Source organism: Pogona vitticeps, chromosome 6 (genome assembly GCF_051106095.1).
Source record: "Pogona vitticeps strain Pit_001003342236 chromosome 6, PviZW2.1, whole genome shotgun sequence".
Classification (NCBI taxonomy): domain Eukaryota; kingdom Metazoa; phylum Chordata; class Lepidosauria; order Squamata; family Agamidae; genus Pogona; species Pogona vitticeps.
This window is the reverse complement of record NC_135788.1, coordinates 17,533,293-17,545,747: the sequence shown is the minus strand read 5'-3', so window position 1 is coordinate 17,545,747 and position 12,455 is coordinate 17,533,293. Positions and strand designations below refer to the sequence as shown.

Here is a 12,455-nt window from a genome sequence, read left to right as displayed (position 1 = left end):
GGAAAGATTGCCTTCGGACAAAACGCTGGTTCTATGGCTTGAAGAGCGGGATGAGCGCCACCCCCTAGAGTCGGACACGACTGGACAAAAATTGTCAAGGGGAACCTTTACCTTTACCTATGTACACAACAGGATTTCAGCTAATGAGAAAACATCTGTTTACAATAAGAGCTGTTTTAGGTTTGCTTATGTCCTTGGCACACAAAACTGAAATTCTGAAACAGTAGTCACCATGGCTGAGATACAAATTGGTGTTGAAACCTGCCCATATTTTAAATAATGTTGCAGACCATTGTGGTGGAGGGGACTAAAAAATTATGCACAAAAACAGTGACATGGTTTCCTATAAAGTGTCATAAGAATATAAAGTTAAAGCTCTCTGGTAATAGCAGAGGACTCATGAACAGTAATATGAAAAAATATCAAATTCCTTATTAATTCACAATCTGCAAGCATACAAGTTTACCTTAGAATAACGTAGTTACTATTGCAGTGTAATACAGTGGTTCACCTATCACTGGTGGGACACAGAAGTAATTTGGATAGTAAGAATTCACTCTCCTTTAATCCCCATGGCAATTTCCTGCAAGTGATGTGCTATCTCTTACCAATGGTAAGGTAAAGGTAAAGGTTCCCCTTGAGAATTTTTGTCCAGTCGTGTTCGACTCTAGGGGGTGGTGCTCATCCCCGTTTCCAAGCCATAGAGCCAGCGTTTTGTCTGAAGACAATCTTCCGTGGTCACATGGCCAGTGCGACTTAGACACGGAACGCTGTTACCTTCCCACCGAGGTGGTCCCTATTTATCTACTTGCATTTGCATGCTTTTGAACCACTAGGTTGGCGGGACTTACCAATGGTACTTGGCAGGAATTATCCATCTGGGCCTCTCTGGCATGTTAGTCATAACTTTGAGCCTGAGGCATAATTAGACATTTTCACCTCTAGGGTTTTGCTGCCCTATTGATTAAGGCTTGATCATGTGGAGTTGGAGAAGTCAGAAGGGATGTCTGGGTCTGAGTGTATGACAGCCATATTCATTTTGTGCTGAACCTATTTTGTATTTCCTTCTGTCTGAAAAGTCACTGGACATGTTATATGTGTCTGGAGTAGGCAAATTCATACTCTTCCAGCAGCAATTTCAGTGCTCCTCGCCAAAGCCGCAGTGACTCTGTCCAAGCTATGCCTCTGCTGCAGACATTCGCTGTAACTTGGACTAACCGTACCTCATGGAAAAGACTTGAGGCTGCTCTTTAGGAATGGCTTTTTTTGTTCTGATATAGAAAAACTTATTAAAATGCCAGTGTGATCCTGTATGACATAAGAGTTGTCTAAATTGATCAGAGAGCATCTCATGTGCCAAAGAAAGTCAAGAACAGGTTATTTTCTGTGTTCACCTCAAGATTTAACATTGTGAGGCAGCAGCAGAAGTCGGTCCTGCTTCTCCCAAACAATTTCTGCCTTTTTTTGTGAAATAATTACCTGACTGGTTTCTGACTGGTGATCAAACTACACACTTTCTTTCCCTTTCAAACTTGCTCTCCCTTTATTGAGGTTTCATTCTGTATCTCTCCTGTGGAGACTATTTCTAGTGTCATATGGTGGGAAAAGACTGAAGGTTTTTTACCTCAGAATATTCCACTTTAGTACTGCAGGAGGAACTTGGAAATCAGGGAAGGCTCTTTAATAATACAATGAAGCATTTCTCTCAGACAGTGGATTTTATGTGGCAGCCAAGAATTGTAAATGATTAGTACAGTAGTTTAACTTGTTCTCTGTGTATTTTTATTGTCAAGAATGAGGGAAGAGTTTGTGGGATTTTCTGCCTTATTTGTCAGGTTAGTATGCATGAGAGTGTTTGTTGTATGTCTCAGAAAATGTCTCTATGGGCAAAAAAAAGAAAGAGAAAGAAATCATTCCAGGAAAGCACTCTGCCAGGCTGATTGGCATCCCAGGAGGCTTATTGCCATGGAAACCTCTGAGGTAATTGCTGACAGAGTTTATTGTCCAAAAGGGGTGTCCTTCTGTAAGGACTTCTGGAGGCAACAGCCTGAGAGACACGAAGTTCAGGAGGGCATCTGGTGAACCAAGACCCTCTGAGGTGGTTGGTTTCGCAAAGTGGCAGGGTCAACATCCCCCCAGAGAAAGACGTGAATAGTTGTTCTCTTATGGTAAACCAGTTTCTTCGCATTACAATATCCAGCCCATGTTATACCTACTGGTGAACAGATTTCAAAGGGAGTTGAGATCTCAAAGATCAGAACAGATCTCAAAGGGAGTTATAAACTGTCTATAAGTCAGTCATAAGGATGTGTAAGATCACAGAAGAACATTAGCTTTAGATTTATTTATTTATTTATTTATTTATTTATTTATTTATTTATTTATTTATTTATTTATTTATTTATTTATTTATTTATTCATTCATTCATTCATTCATTCATTCTACAGTATTTATATCCTGCCTATCTGGTCTTGCGACCACTCTAGTTTTACTAAAAAAAAAAAATTAGTTTTACTACTGGTGGTATCAGGAAGAGTAAGCAAAATTCAAGTTACTGTAAGTGGCTGAAATTTGTTAGCAAGCCACAACTAGAATAGGCCCATTGATTCCACGGAGATTTGGTGAGTCAACTCTGTAACTGCCACTGATCTAATTAATAGGCCTACTCTAATTGTAATTTACTACTGGATTTCAGCCACTGAATGACACATCTTTATTACAGAATTTAGAACTTCAGGTCTTCCTCTAAGAATATAGCTATGTGTCTGTCCACACTGGCTAATAGATATGGTGTATGGATAACTGATGGTATGGCTTAGGCTAGAAAAAAAGAAACTGATCCTTTGCAGTTACCACATTTTTATGTATTTTACTGTTCCATTGGTAAGTGGTTAAAACGCTGTACTGCAGCTAAAACTGTGCTCACGACCTGGGGTTCAAATCCCAGGTAGCCGGCTCAAGGTTGACTCAGCCTTCCATCCTTCCGAGGTCGGTAAAATGAGTACCCAGCTTGCTGGGGGGGCAATGTGTAGCCTGTATAATTAAAATTGTAAACCGCCCGGAGAGTGCTTGTAGCGCTATGGGGCGGTATATAAGTCCAATAAATAAATAAATAAATAAATAATAACAATGCAAAGCAGCAATAACATAAGGGAACAACTTGCTTGCACAATCAGAGCTAAACAATGAGCAATACAACCAATCCCTTTAAAATGTAACATTCAAAGTCCCATTGCAGATATCAAAAAAGTAAAATAAAATTTTCTTGTTGAAATAATAGATAATGATAAAAAACAGAAACACAAAAATAAATAGTACATGGATGGCAGTGTTCTGCACTAACTGAAGGTTCCAGCTTGTCTTCAATTGTAATGAAAAACATTACAATATATTATAGTAATCTTATCTAGAAGCCACTGATAGCAGCCACATCTTTATTTTCTGTGTGTGAGAGAAGAATAACAACTGGCATGTCAGCCAAAGCTGACTAGAAGTACTTCAAGTTATATTTTCTTTCTGAAGTTACACCAAGTAACATTTTTTCTAAGAACATAAGCATATCCATATACCAGCCAAGGAAGGTATTGGGACCTAAACCATAAACAAAATAAAAAACCTACTTCAATGCTGTTTTTTGGAAAACCAGAAAGGGCAGCAAATAATATATTCCAATTATCAGTAAATTATCCTTATCTGACATGGCCTCTAGAATTCTCTATGTAGACAAATGCCTCACAGGACAAAAAATTCACAAGACAAATGGTTTTGGCAACGGGGGTTGATGACTCGCAAGACAAATGTTCCTATGGCCATGTTTCGCAAGACGAATGTTTTCCGTTTTTTGTTCCTGCCTGATGTTTGCTGATTTTTAAATGTTTTTCTATGATTTTTAAAAAGTTAAATTTTTTTGATTGAAAATTTTTAAATCGTCTGTACAATATGTATGGCTTTAAAGAGCACTTAATAAACCTTTTGTAAACCAAATTTGACTTTGTTCTGACTTTTTTTTTTTTGCCCATAGGAACACATTAATAAGATTTCAATGAATTCCTACTGGAAAACCTATTTCGCAAGACAAATTTTTCGCAAGACAACATTAACTGCAGAACAAATTAAATTTGTCTTGCGAGGCACCACTGTATAACACAGGTAAACGTAACTCACACTCTAACCCTACTGCTAAGTCTCAATAGATTGGAATTTGTGTGGGAGAAGAAAATACCCCCAAACTTACTCAAAGCAATGTTAAAAAAATCCTGGTTGATGAGGATTAAGCTGCATGTTATGAGGACCACACATAACTATTAAAACAAATTTAAGATATGTATCTATAGGCCGGGTAAAATAAGACTGACCAGAATCTACAAGCTAACATGTTACATAATAATTAAAGATTTTATCATAATCTGAATCTTGTTGAAATGAAGGCTGTTGGGTTTTAATTGTACTTACAAGAGGCAGTTATAGAATAGAATTTTGAACATTGGCTGAGTTTTTATAGCACTGGTCATCCATTTGCGGTTGTCTTTTTGTCTGCCTGCCACAAAAGCCAAAGAATGTTAAGAACACAGGAATAAAAATGAGACCATGAGCAGCGCCAAACAAGATCACCAAGAACATGATCTTAAAAAAGGTTCTGAAGATGTATGAGGCTGCTGCAGACAGGACAACCACCCCTAATATGGTAGAAACAGCTCCCTGTAGAACAGGGTAACCAAGATGATAAAGAGCATCCACTGCCTTCTCATTCACAGTTGGTTTCTCACTGGAAACAAAGGCATAAGAAATATGAGCAGAGAAGTCCACTGAAAACCCTATGCAAATAATAAGGTTGATCATGGATATGGAATCAAGATTGACATCCCAATAGACCATAAAACCAGTCACACCCACAATGATAGAAGCAATGGCAAATGTTACCCATAAAGAGCAAACAGGATTGGGAATCAACAGCAAAGAAATAATTAACATGGCTCCAGTAGCAATAGCAATATTCTGAATGGTGTTTTGAGCTATCACAAGGTACTGATCAAAGTATATAAAGCTTGGATGATAAACCATCAGGGGTATCTTGCAGTCTTCTGCAAGGCCTCTCAGTTGGTTTAAGAGATTTTGCTCATCAACTGCAGTAGAAACATTGACTATTTGTATGAAAAAACGTGAAGCATATATCTCCGTAGTAGTATAATTAACATCCCATCTAGATTCTGGTTTTACTCTAAACAGGACAGGTAGATTTCTGATGAACGTAGTACGTTCATTTATATTTATAGACATTTGTTGGGCAACAGTTTCATAAATTCTCAGCCATGACTGTGATAAATTCTTGTCCACATAAGATGAGCTTTCTAGTGCATCGATGCAGTTCTCAAGGTCTGCACGGACAGATGAATTCCAATATGCTATGCTTTCAGTAACAACAATCATAACCCTTGGACCATATTCTGAAAAATATTCATCTTCCCAGTCATAATACTGAATAACATAAGAATGGTCAGTAGCTAGGTTTTGAAGATCTATCCCTTCTTTAAGCTGCGTACATCCATAAATGCTACTACCTACGTACACAAGATACACGGCTACCACAAACACCTTGACCCATATGTTCATAAGGAAAGGACCATAATACTTTCTAAAAAATGCATTTATGGGATGTTCAGTCTCTGTTTCAGTGGAGGTATCAAAATACCCTCCTACGCAGCACATATTATACAGACGACCCTGAGATTTTTGAGGTTCATCTTTCACTTTCATGAACGTGAGCCAATGTCTGTTGGTTTCTTCTCGTTTACCATTTAGAGCAAGGATAGCCCCAAAGAATGTCAAATTATACAAGTAGCAGAATATAAAAGCTGTTCCTGTATAGATGCAAAATGACTGAACTGATCGGAAGGAAGTTGCCATTCCAATATAGAAGGCTAGCACATCTGTGAGAGTGGTGATGGTAATAGACACAGCCGCCTCTTCGTAGGTATCAGCCATCCGATTTTTAACACTACGCTTTACTTTAGTCTGTTGCCAGCAGGATACCATGATGAACATGTCATCAACACCAACTCCTAAACAACAGGAACAACAAAAGATATGAGAAGAGTGCAAAAGAAAAGAAATGAGCATGCTTTATAATTAATAACCAGTAAAATTGGGATAAAAAAATTGACAGTGCAGACAGCAAATCTTTTCCTTATTTTGTCTTCCAAAATTCTGCAGAATCACAAATGCTAAAGTAATGTTTTTGAACCTTTCATTTGCAATCCCCTGCTACCAAAACTTTCAAACACTTTCAAAATCATTGTTTAAAGACTGTTTTCTCAAAAGAGAAGAGATATTTGATTAAAAGCAAAAAGTTATATTTGAACATGGATGCATTCTTCTTGTACTTTGCCTGAAGTAAATACCAGAGTATAATACTCACTCTAGTGTGTGTATAATGTGGCTAATTTTATTGGTGAAACAAATTGTGTGCTTGCCATTGATTTTGTCCTCCTCCCCAGAGGGGAAGAGTGGAATCGTGACTGTAATAGCTTTATAAATTCCACCGAAATCTAAGAAGAGGGACAAGACCCTGCCTATTTGGGAGCTGGTTGGGAGGACCAATGTAACTCTGTGAAATTCATTCATTAATTTCCACAGTTACACTAACACAGTCCTTTTCCTAATTACATATTTACTTTACTATGTCAGCCCAGTTGATCTGTATTGGGAGAAAGGAAAACTTGCAGTGATTAATGATCCTAGAGAAGAGGAATATTTTGCCTCTAGAGCACTGGTTCTTAACCTTGGGTTACTCAGGAGCATTGGACTGCAACTCCCAGAAGCCTTCACCACCAACTGTGCTGGCTGGGGTTTCTGGGAGTTGCAGTTCAAAAGCATCCGAGTAACAAAGGTTAAGAACCACTGCTCTAGAGCATGGGTTTCACTTGTGTTCACTTGACTTATTTCCTGAGAAACAGTTTCTAAGATCAAGCCATAAACTAGTCCTATTTAAGGGGGGGATATTAGAAAATCTCCGTTTTCGCCCTATAGTCTCCACTTTTCATATTCACTTGGGTAAAAGGCACAACTATAAACCTTAAGCTTTTGTAAAGTGATAGGATTGAGAAGAAAAGCTTGTAACATTAGTTAATAATAGCCATAATTTAAAATTCATCAAAAAGTTAAAAAGCACCATCCCCACCATTGATTTCTACTTGGAAAATAGCATGGAAATATTAGCATGGCTAGTGAAATGGACTTGAGGACAGCTTCAGATTGTGATGCCATTTAATTATCCCACACAACTATTTCAAGGCTTAGGGCTTGATTCCCCCAGGGAACAGTGTGCTTCCTTTCACTTATGTAGCCCATGAATAATTTGGGAAAAAACATATAGACGCACATATTCAAGGCTCAAGAGAAATGAAATGTTAATATCTGTTTTCTCACTTACCAAGTATAAGAAACGGTGCATTCGCAGCAGTAACAACAAACTGTGCCCCACAAAAGAACAATAATCCAAAGCTGCTGAGCACAGATAAACCAGACGACAACACTCCAAATGCTGCAACCCACACTTTCGTTCGTACACAGTCTAGCCTGTAAAAATTCCAAAGAAGTAGCCACATTGATCTATTTTACCATGCTGACAAGAGAAAAGAGTCACATCTCTGCGTTAATGAACCATGTCACTCTGCATTTTATCTGTATCATTTGGCCATAAAAATAATACTGGTCATGTTTAGGATACCAATGTCTGATCCAAGAAAGCTTATATTGAAATAAAATTATTAGTCTTTAAAGTCATACATTAGTCTTCTTTTTCTAATACAGCTTGTAAAGTGTATTTTTTTAAAAAAAGCTAACTGGACATTGACATTCACTGAAGATGTGTTAATTCATTTTGTACAAATGTAGAATACCATATGCAGATACATACTTAAGAAAAATAAGATATAACGTAGAAGTATAATCATTTATATATTTTTTTCATTTTAAAAAACATTCTCACAAATCTATCATGCCACTGTACACATAGAAAACATTGCATTGTTGAAGGTGTGGCTCCCATGTTGACGGTTTGCTGTTCAGATCGTGTATGTAACTGTCTAGGGTGATACAGGACTCTTTATGGGTTTTCATCTATCTCTCCATAGTTTTCATGGGAAAATGTCACCTGCTTTTCTTAGTGAGGCACTCCTTCTTGGTCCTGAATAATGTTATCTTTCTTAGAACTATCTACCTTTGTGAAATGGGGCAAATATTTCCTTCACCTTTAAACAAGCCCATATTTCCTACAAGGCTGTATGAGGGGCTGCTGATAAGTATTGAGCCTTACCTTGAAAAAATTGAGCTCCCTTAACAGAAGCTATAAATTGCAGGATATATTAACCAATTTGTCTATATTCAACGGTGCAAAAATCAACTGCCTATGATTTTAACTTAACTTTCATTTTCTGGTCCAAAGTGAACATGGCGGCACCTCCAGAAAAGTTCACTGTGGAAGAGCATAGGACCATTATCAAGTTCCTGTTTCTCCAAGGGAAAGGTGCAAAGCAGATCCATAATGAAATGTCACAAACTTTCAAATTTGGTAGGAAGGCAATGTTCCCTATTCTAAATTCTCTATCAGCAAGAAACATACAGACACATAAAAGCAAAAAAAAAAAAAGATGTTGTGGCATCTTAAAGACTGTTATGGTTGTTGTCGTTTTTTCGGGCTGTTTGGCCGTGTTCTGGATGTTTTTCAACCATCGGATCTTGGCTGTGAAAGCCTTCGAGAATACTAACTGCTATATTTTAAAGTAAACTTTCACTGAGCATTTTTTTTGCTTTGCTTTGTATTACTTGTTGAAATGCTTGCAGAGACTAACATGGCTATAACATGAAAAACTAAAATATGTATCTCAGTTGAGGATGGGTTATGACTAGAGCAGGGAGGATGTTCCGCCCCCTGCCCAAATTCTCATCTCAGTCCACAAGTTACCCCTGGTCTTGACACAGGCCAAACACCAGCTAAATAGCAATCAAGTCCTCTGTTTAGTAAGCCATGCTGAGTTCATGAAATTCTGGGATGTGCTGCTCTCCCTGCTTGGTTCTCAAGAATCTGGAGAAATAAGCATGTTTCTTCTGGTTTCACTATAGTTCATACTTCAGTGTATTGGGCTGCAGCCTAAGTGTATAATTGCACTGATTGCACATTCATTTCATTTCATTTCATTTCATTTCATTTCATTTCATTTCATTCATTCATTCATTCATTCATTCATTCATTCATTCATTCATTCATTCATTCATTCATTCATTCATTCATTCATCTTATATGCCACCCACACTACCCAAAGTTCTCTGGGCAGCTTACAACAATTTTAATGTCTGAATGTCTTTACTGAATGCAATAAAAAGATAAAACGATTAAAGTACAATTAAAATTTAAAAATTTATGCCCCAAACATGTCCATCAATTGTTTATTTTTTGTTCTTGAGAAGAAAGATGAGATAAAATTCAAATAAATAAATAAAAAAATAAATTTTGATGTTCAGCAACTGACTGGTATTCATTTGTTTCCATATTTTTTGAAAGCCACTCATATACTTCATGAAGATTAGTACATTTAATCGACAGAACTGCAGCAGAGAACTTGTTAGGTTTTTTAACTAAAGAGAAAAAGTCCCCATAAGATGAAAAAGTCCCTCCCTCTCCCAAATGTAAAGGGTGGATGAGTTACCTTGAACATGATATAATTGAAAAGAAGATTGTTAAAAAATATGTGATGGAAAACAGTTGGATCACATCCTTGGAATTTTTGTCAAATTCTTCCTGTCTGGACAATGAGGTGAAATAGGACACCTGCCAGGGTGTAGGAAAGAAGAAGGATAAACCTGGTAAATATTTTATTTTATAATATGAACCTTAAAGTTCTCTCTTCATGTTTCCAACTACAGTATTTAATAGACAGGGCTGAAAAATACTCTGTCAATTAACAGATACACTTACCTGTTTGTTCAGAGATTTCCCCAATGTAACAAGATAAAATTTACCCAGAACTTCCAAAGTTGGGCTAAATTCCCTCCATAGAAATGCCTGCCTTATGGCCATCTATTAATTTCTCTTGCTTGGTTTGAAAATTAAAAAAAATCACAACATAACATTGACAGGCGCCTTGCATGTTGTTCAAAGCAGTCCCTAGGTGCCAGCTGCACACAGAGAGGAGGGTCCGTGGAGGATCTGCAGTGGCCCAAATAAGGGCCACTTAGGGCCATCTTCAGGCCACGATCTGGCCTTGGGAGGAAGCAAAAGGAACACAGACAGGTTTCTGCCCCAGGAAGGAGACAGCGACGGTGCGACAGCCCCTCTCTGCAATTCCATCGGGGAAATAATACCCGACGTGCTTAAGCTACTTAATACTAGGCTTCCCTCCCGGATTAATGCTGCAGCTAGACACAACTCCGGGAGGCAGTGGAAGATAGGAGGGCCTGGCGTGCTCTGGTCCATGGGGTCACGAAGAATTGGACACGACTGAACGACGGGACTGGGAAGAGACCGGCCCTCAACCTGTCCAGCGATTGCAAAGGTGCCTCAGCTCCTGGATGAGGGGCCCCCACTCGCTCCTCCCGCCCCCAAATAAAGGTGCAACAGGAAACTGAGCTTACAATGCCGAGGAAAGGCAGAAAGATTTATTTTTTTAAGTCATAGCAGAACACGCATCAAAATTGACCCCATAAATCATCAACAAGGGATGTTAATACTGTACTGAAAGGGACCTAGGTTGGCCATCAGTTTATTCAGGAGCATAAATCTACCAGGTTACTTCACCACTATCAAAGACAGTGAGGGGCGGACCTGCCGGGTCTCCTAAATCGTGAGGGGGTCGCGGGCCAGGTCGCGCTTACCCGGACGGAGGAGAAGTTCAAGGAGTCGAGGACGCCCGGGATGCGGTCCAGAAAGGCGTCGAGCCATCGCCGGCTGTCCTCTCGCCTTTGAGCGTCGTCCTCCTGCAAGTAGTAGACGAGGCGCAGGGCTTTGGCGGCCAGGAGGGGGCGCGCCGGTCCGTCTCCGGGGCCGAGCGTGACGCCCCCCAGGAAGAAGCCGAGGAAAAGGCGCCCCTGGAAGAGCGGGAAAGTGAGGCCGGGCAGCAGCGCTTCTATGCCCGCGGCCTGGCCTTGCGCGGCGCCCAGGAGCGGGTTGGGGCTGCTGCAGGCGCCCTGGCTGCTGCGCGCACAGAGGTCCTCGAAGGCGCGCCCGCCCGCCGCCGCCCGGAGCCCCCGCACGGCCGCGTCGAGCGCCAGCAGCTGGGCGAAGGCCTCCCTCGTGAGGAGCGAGTCACCGTTCCCTCCGGCGGCCACGGCGATGAAAGAGGCGAAGGCGCCCTCGGTGGCGAGTCTCTCGGCCGAGAAGCGCCGGGCGTCGTCGGTGGGGAAGCGCGCCTGGACGAAGCGGCGCTCGCCTTTGGCCGGGCCCCCGACCGGCGTGAACTGGCCCTCGAGGTCTTTGGCCTCGCGGCGCCGCAGGAAGACGAAGCCGGAGCCCAGGGCGGCCGAGAGGGCCAAGGGCAGCAGCAGGAAGGGCCACGGGTGGGCGCCCACCAGGGCCCCCAGCGCCCGCAGCGCCCGCGACAGGGGCCGCTCCAGGCAGTCCGTGCGGCAGCCCCGCCGCGGCATCGCTTGCTCTTTCCCCTTTCTCTTTCTCTTTCTTTTTCTACGCGGCCAACTCCCCTGAGATTTTCTCCGTTTATAAAACTAAGTGGGATCGAAATAATTTTCCCTCCGTGTATAATTGGCAAGGCTAAATCGAACCCCTTTCAAACCGGCGTTTTACTACTTTGCCTTGACTGAAAGAGTCGATAAGGCTTTTCCCTCTGCGGAACGAGCAGGAGGAGACGCCCCAGAAGGGAGAAAAGAAAGAGCCGAAGAGAGATGGGGCGGCAGTGAAAGTGAGCCCGGGTGTGGCCTCTCTCTGAGCGGAAAAGGGGGCAAAAAGCGGGAGGGGGGGAGGGAGACTATGCATACACACACTCAGCGCCAGGACTGTCCTCCGCAAAGCCTCTGCTCCCCTCAGTTGCCACCTGTTTTTCAAACAACTCCCTCCCCTACTCGTTTTTATTCATCTATTTATTTTTCTAACGGAGTCACTCCGGCCTGTAATAAAAGGAAGTAATTGGGAGGAAAGAAAGCCGCCCTCTTGCAGCGTTGGTTCAGCCGCGCCACCTGCGGGCGCTTCGATTCGAACTGCAAGTGTAAAACTTCCTCTGGCCGCTTCGATCTCGTAAATTGAAATGATAACATGTTGCCAAACTTTAGTCTGCTAAAAATAAATCTCAAAGAGAAGTCTGGATGAGGGCATTTCTTGCTGATCTTGTGACAGCACTATTCTAAAGGGCTTTTAAAAATGGTTTTTGAAATTGTTTAGAATCTTGTTTTTCATATCACTTGCTGAGCGTGGCCCAAGGCATTGCTTTGACTTTGCATTACGTTTTCA

General features: G+C 41.1%; 1 protein-coding gene across 1 annotated transcript; it reads right to left on the bottom strand.

The window, feature by feature from the left end:
- Nucleotides 1–2,121: 2,121 nt before the first annotated feature.
- LOC110083036 (patched domain-containing protein 3) lies at nt 2,122–12,184 on the bottom strand. Its single transcript, XM_020801148.3, has 4 exons — nt 10,871–12,184; nt 9,706–9,827; nt 7,431–7,576; nt 2,122–6,060 (listed from the first exon to the last, which is right to left on the bottom strand). Exons 1-4 carry the CDS (start codon nt 11,636–11,638, stop codon nt 4,463–4,465), a joined length of 2,634 nt encoding a protein of 877 aa, XP_020656807.3. The 5' UTR covers nt 11,639–12,184; the 3' UTR covers nt 2,122–4,462.
- Nucleotides 12,185–12,455: the final 271 nt, after the last annotated feature.

Excerpts from the sequence above, each read along its gene's own strand:
- LOC110083036 (XM_020801148.3), bottom strand. The coding sequence starts at position 11,638 with ATGCCGCGGCGGGGCTGCCGCACGGACTGCCTGGAGCGGCCCCTGTCG. Across the intron at positions 9,828-10,870 it reads TGAACTTCTCCTCCGTCCGG|GTGTCCTATTTCACCTCATT; the intron begins GTAAGCGCGACC and ends ACACCCTGGCAG. Across the intron at positions 6,061-7,430 it reads TGCACCGTTTCTTATACTTG|GAGTTGGTGTTGATGACATG; the intron begins GTAAGTGAGAAA and ends CCTGTTGTTTAG.